The following is a 6,000-nucleotide window of genomic DNA, read 5'->3' as shown; positions in this document are numbered from 1 at the left end:
TGTCTTCACAGCCCATATATCTGAGGATGTATCACGAAGTGTGGGTAATTCATAAAGGTCCCACATACGATAAGCCACCTTCACTTTAGCATTATTAGAATTTTTATTGATGCGATTCAATAGTTTCAATTTTTGGCGATCTTCCGGCACAATGTGTCTGATTCTCCATTCTATTTTATTGATTTCTAAATCTGCATCAACTTCTCCTATGAATGAATTTTTGAATGAGCGTGCTATAATCAAAATGAGCTCCTGCTTCACATTCAATATCCCTTTATTGTAATCTTCAGCAAAACCCATGAGATACTTCAAGGGTAATTTGCCGCTGAATACATTGCTGACGGAATCCAATATATCTTGTTTATTCACATCAAGACCCCATCCTATCGGTAGTAGTGAATTTGCTTGTGTTTGTCCGAATGATATCATCGTTTTCATTGTTGTAGTTATACCAGGTTTTCGAAATTCATCTCGATGTAAGTACAACCTAATATATTATTCATATCAAACTGAAAAGGTTATATTTTAAGATGAGAATAATTTTGGTAAAGAACGGTTTTTGTTTTTCTATAAAGTTTTTTTTTTTGTATGATTCAGTGTTCATATGAAAGTAATTGATTTGAATGTAATTTTTGTTTCATGTAATTCAATGTTTTTTTTTGAAAGTAGTTGTTTTAGAAAGGGTACATTGTGATTAAAAGTTACTTCTTCGTATATAGTTACCTCTTTTGAAATTGCTTTTTCTGAAAGATTTCCACTGTTTTGTATCAAGGTGATGAAAAGAAAAGATGAAAACTTTTTTGTTAGCTAATTAAATTTAATCATATTATATTGTCTATTATTTTTTGATTTCAGAACCATGTCTTTGTTGAAAGAAGCTTTATTAAAACCATCAAGCTCTGTGAACCGATCAGAAATGTGTGAAATGGAGCGCAGGGATGTAATTGTCCACCAGAACGTGATCATTCAGGAAGGCGGGGAGATACCACAACCGGTGATGACTTCCATTCAGCAGATGCACAATGCTAAATCATTTTTAAATGGATTCAATCCAAACCATGTGGAGATGAATGACAATCCCTCAAACATTGATAATGTGATGGCGACTCACACCCAGAATCTTGATGAGTCACTTCCGAACTTATCACAAACTGTTGTGAGTAACATATTAGAGATGGAGGAAACATATTCGAAGAATATGGGATCTCCACATAGTTCAATCATTCAGAACAGTTCGGATGATGACCTTGAGAGACGAAAAAGAAAAAAATGGAGAGTGATGAAAAAATAATGAAGAAGGCGAAGAAGTCTAAAAAGTCTACCTCGAAGTCGCCATCTAGAAGGAGACACAAGGCGAAACACGAAAAAAGGGATAAAGTCAAGTCGATAAAAGTGAGAGAGATGGAAGTCATAGCAGGACCTTCTACATCACTCCATCAGGTAATTATCATTACTCAAACGCGACAAGATGTTAGTTCATCATATCCTTTCATTCCACAGGTTCCTGAATACGATAATGTTAGTGCTGGAAGCACGCCTCCCCCAACGATTGACCTCGAAAACTCAGACGATTGGTTTTTATTTATGAGATCCAGGAGAGACAAATTTCTAGAGATGTATCACGCTTACAATGGCTTCGAAACGGAATATAGAGCGAAGAAGGAAAAACTTGTTGAACTGGAAGAGCAAGTTTCTCTCCTCAAAGTGGAATGTGAACAAATGAGAGCAGCTCAACGAGAGAGATCTGCTCACATGAAAAAACTTTCTCCCAAAATTCGACAATTGGAAATCTTCAGTAAGGAGATACATGAAAATTCCATCTTACATCTCTTGTAAAAATTTTTATCTTTCCCTATACATTTGCAATTCATGTATCATAATATTTTCTATATTATTTTCATATCTGTATTATTCAGAGCAATCGTGTCGAGAAATCTCCCCCAATAAATATTTTGTAAATATTTTTTTTTGTATGTTGCTAATAAAGTTATATGTGAGTGTCACTTTCTAGTCATATTTAAAAGTGTAAAATTGATTATTCATATTTGAAAAAATGAATAATGAATGTATCAGTTAATCATTTAGTTTAAAAAAAACAAAATAAAGTTATGTAATGCAATTTCTATTTATATGTAAAAAAGTATATTTTATATTTTGAAAAATAAATAAGGAAAATAATGATTAGTCATTTTTATTTCTAGAAAACAAATAATATTTATGTATCTTACTTTCTACTCATAACTAAAAGTGCAAATCTGATTATTTAAAAAATATATAAAAGTAACAATTAGAAAGTTATTTTCAATCTCTGAAAAAATTAAAATGATTGTAGCATTGATTATTAAATGTCGTCAATGCCACAGATCAAAAAAAATTCTACATCCTATATTGAGATGGATGACTCAGATGAAGACAAATCAATGGTTATTTTTCAGAAAACAGAATGAGATTATCATTCATTACATTCAAAAGTTATCTGTCGAAAACAAAGTCAATCGTTAGGGTTAAAACTCCATGTCAGAGGGTATATGACATTTCATAACACAAGGTCGTATGAGATAGTAAAACCAAGGCCAAAACTCCATGTCGGAGGGTATATGACATTTCATAACACAAGGTCATATGAGATATAAATAAGTTGTGTTCATATATCGAGGTCATGTGACACAAAATATAATCAAGGTCATATGACACACATATCCCAAGGATTTGTGATGTTATTCATTGTCAATGTCGAAAGATTGGAAGTTTTCAGCTTTACATTGCAAGTAACTGACCACTTGTTCCCTCATAATGAATCAAGTAAAACCAAGGCCAAAACTCCATGTCGGAGGGTATATGACATTTCATAACACAAGGTCATATGAGATATAAATAAGTTGTGTTCATATATCGAGGTCATGTGACAAATCCTTGGGAAATATCCCAAGGATTTGTGATGTCATTCATTGTCAATGTCGAAAGATTGGAGATTTTCAGCTTCACACTGCAAGTAACAGACCACTTGTTCCCTCATCATGAATCAAGTAACACCGGTTGTGCAAGAAGCCGATTCAACGAGTGAACCATATTTCGTTCCTTCTGAGGATTCAGCTTATGGAGACATTCAAGTTGAAATTATCAATTCAACGGGTGTGGACAACAACTTTGATGGATATTCAGACACCACAATTGATTTGGATGAGGACCGTGGTTTCGAATTCGACGCTGACGAATACGGTCTATTTGACGACCCAAATGATAGCGACGGCGACTTTGGTGTGATGAATGAATTTTTTCCAATCTTTCGGGATTCACCCAGCCCTGACCTTATGGAACCGTATTTGGATGAAGAAATTGTACAAAATCAATTCGCCGACCCCCCAGAAATCATTATGATAGCCGATTCTCCAGATCCTGAAATAGTCGTTATCGATGATGATCAGAATGGTTAGGTTACGCTAGTGTACTCGGAGTGTACATAATTTGGTTGGTGCACACGGAATACTGCGTGATTTGGGGCAGTGTTCAACCTAAGACATTATTTTATTGAAAACTGATTACTCATATCTATCACTTATAGATGTTAGAAAAAAATTAGGTAAGTTCAATACAAAATTCAATGTGAAAAATGAATGATGAATATAAAGATAAAGCCATTTGTTTGTTTCATCTCGTTTTGTGTTGATGTTGTCTCGAAAATTTGTTGTTGCAATGATTTTTATTTTTCAAATATCTACTATCTCTGATAGGTTTTAAATTATTAATATCATCAACACGAAAAAACGACTTTTTGAGCTCTGAAGAAAAATTCAATTGAATTCAAATCGTCGACTAGAATACAATTATTTTTTAAGAAAAAAACTTGGATGTCTCAACAATATACTTTAGTTTATCATGTATATTGTGTCAATCATATTTTTTGAGAAGGACTTTTCTTCTCCATCAAAAGGTTCATTATTAAAATAACATCAACAATAGTGAAATCAATGATATTTATTATAACATTTCATTGTGGAGGGACATTGTTACAAATAATGCATGCATCTAAACGGCGAAAATTCGTCAGAGGTCTGTCACAAGATTCACACCAAGTTTGTGTTATTTCCATCATCGATATAGTGTAATGTAAATCCATATGTTCATATTCGCCTCCATTATTTCTATTTCGATGGGAATAAAATCTAAAACAACACCAACATAATGTGTGGATGCTATCATTAATGGTTCGTATACGCACATGAGAGTCCGTCACACAGTACAGATCTAAATTATTTTCCACTGTCTCACTAATGTTCATCCACCGGCTCCCTATTATAATGTTGCCATTGTCTGTCGCTGGATCATCATCAATGCCTTCATCTTCAAGTTCTGGATCCATTACACCTTCATTATCCTGCAAATTATCAGCAGCAGCTATGGCTCCACCATCTTCTTGTGCTACATCGAATATATCGATTTCTCCTCCGATGTTATCTTCTCCTTCGATAATGATGTTGGGAAGTTCGTCTTCTTCATCCGAAAACCAATTATTTTCATCTTCAAGTGTCAACCTTGTCAAAACTTCATTAATTTTTGCAGAATTCATTTTTCTTTATTTCTGAGTGAAAAGCTTGAAGTTACTAATAGTACTAGTGAAGTGAAGTTTCAGAATCAGCATTCGATTTTTATGATTTGTTCGATTGTGGAGGTGGTAGCCCCACCACTCTTCTCCCTCTATTCTCTCTATGAGTTTATGATAGGAAAAATAGGTTCATGAGAGTGCAGTTGAATTTGTCAGTTGAATATTGCACCATCTAATAGTGAATACTAATATGCCTTTTCCGAAAGAATGGAATTCAAAACCGAAAGTGTGTGGCGATCCAATTAAAATTGATAAAACTATATTTTGTAATAATTGTCAAGGTTATTGGCCTGAGACGTATATTAATCCATGTACTGGTTTGTGTCGTAGATGTGTGTTGGAGAATCCAGTTCCAGTTCCGAGTCCATTCACAATTCCGAAGACGTCAAATGATTCATCTCCTGAAGTATGCGTCCATCATCAGTGCTACAAATGTTTTACCAAAATCGTGTATAACAATATAGGAATTTGTAGAAATATGTGTGTGAATTGTGCATCAAATCGCGAGTTACTAATTCAACGTTGTATGCGTTGTGATAACTACAAAGTAGATTGTTGGAACAATTTATGTAGTATGTGTAGAAATGGATGGATATTATGTGAAAATGTTGGTGATTTCCATCCCGATGAGAACTTTCACTTCCGGGATTGTTGGTGTTTGGAGAGTGAAGATCAGATGAGGAGACTAGAAATCTATGGCAACGTTATTCGATCTTACATTCCATTGGTTATGGTGCCACCTATCACAACGAACGCTAATAATTAAACAAATGCATTAATAGATATAAATGTGATGAATAAAATCAGTTTGAATATTGTTTGTTTTTTTTACTATTTAGAATCAAAATTAAAAAAAAAAATTCAATTTCATTTATATATCTTTATTTTTCATCAAAAACAATAATACTGCAATTACATTAATGAATTTTCATCAATCCAAGAGTTATGATCTCCAGAAAATCCCAACCATTTCACAAATAGGCGACGTCCTTTCTTTTTCAAAACTCGTTCAACCAAATATGTATTGGGATCTTTCGCTTTATTCAACTCCATTTTATAAAAGCAACCTTTGATTGGATGTCCATTCACATCTTCTAGCTCATAAGTTATAGGGTCTGTACTATTAATTTTCACAACTTTAAAAAGTTCAGTGGTGAAGTTTGCAGTATAGCCTTTGGCGAATATGTTTTTAAATTTACTAATTCGTACCATATCTCCAATTTTGAATTGACTTTTTTCACGTTTACCACTTGGCTTCTCAGATTTTGTATAAACGAACAATTTTGTAGATGGTTTTACCTCTGCAGGCTTCATGCCAATGGTGCGATGAACTTTGTTGTTATATTGATTGGTAATTTTAGGAAGAACTTTCAACCACTTGTAATGGCCTTGAAGTG

The 6,000-nt window shown here is 33.6% G+C and overlaps 2 protein-coding genes across 3 annotated transcripts; one reads left to right on the top strand and one right to left on the bottom strand.

Annotated features, from left to right (window-relative positions):
• The first annotated feature begins 462 nt into the window (after positions 1 to 462).
• LOC141479861 (uncharacterized) lies at positions 463 to 2,128 on the top strand. Of its 2 annotated transcripts, XM_074186338.1 has the most exons (3): positions 463 to 476; positions 856 to 1,440; positions 1,501 to 2,128. In XM_074186338.1, the coding sequence occupies exons 2-3, from the start codon at positions 1,270 to 1,272 to the stop codon at positions 1,834 to 1,836; spliced, it is 507 nt and encodes a 168-aa protein (XP_074042439.1). In that variant the 5' UTR covers positions 463 to 476; positions 856 to 1,269; the 3' UTR covers positions 1,837 to 2,128. The 2 variants fall into 2 exon arrangements, with proteins under 2 accessions (XP_074042439.1, XP_074042444.1); XM_074186343.1 differs by lacking the exon at positions 463 to 476 and having other exon boundaries at positions 706 to 1,440.
• A 1,731-nt stretch (positions 2,129 to 3,859) lies between these two features.
• LOC141487371 (uncharacterized) lies at positions 3,860 to 5,433 on the bottom strand. The gene is made up of 2 exons (XM_074186328.1): positions 4,220 to 5,433; positions 3,860 to 4,163 (listed from the first exon to the last, which is right to left on the bottom strand). Exons 1-2 carry the CDS (start codon positions 4,565 to 4,567, stop codon positions 4,143 to 4,145), a joined length of 369 nt encoding a protein of 122 aa, XP_074042429.1. The 5' UTR covers positions 4,568 to 5,433; the 3' UTR covers positions 3,860 to 4,142.
• Between the last annotated feature and the right edge of the window lie 567 nt (positions 5,434 to 6,000).

The sequence above is a fragment of the Leptinotarsa decemlineata genome, unplaced genomic scaffold (assembly GCF_025532065.1).
Source record: "Leptinotarsa decemlineata unplaced genomic scaffold, Ldec_3_MD MMD2_P_RNA_scaffold_2, whole genome shotgun sequence".
Taxonomy (NCBI): domain Eukaryota; kingdom Metazoa; phylum Arthropoda; class Insecta; order Coleoptera; family Chrysomelidae; genus Leptinotarsa; species Leptinotarsa decemlineata.
Note: the sequence above shows the minus strand (reverse complement) of the source record. Positions and strands in the feature narration are given on the sequence as shown.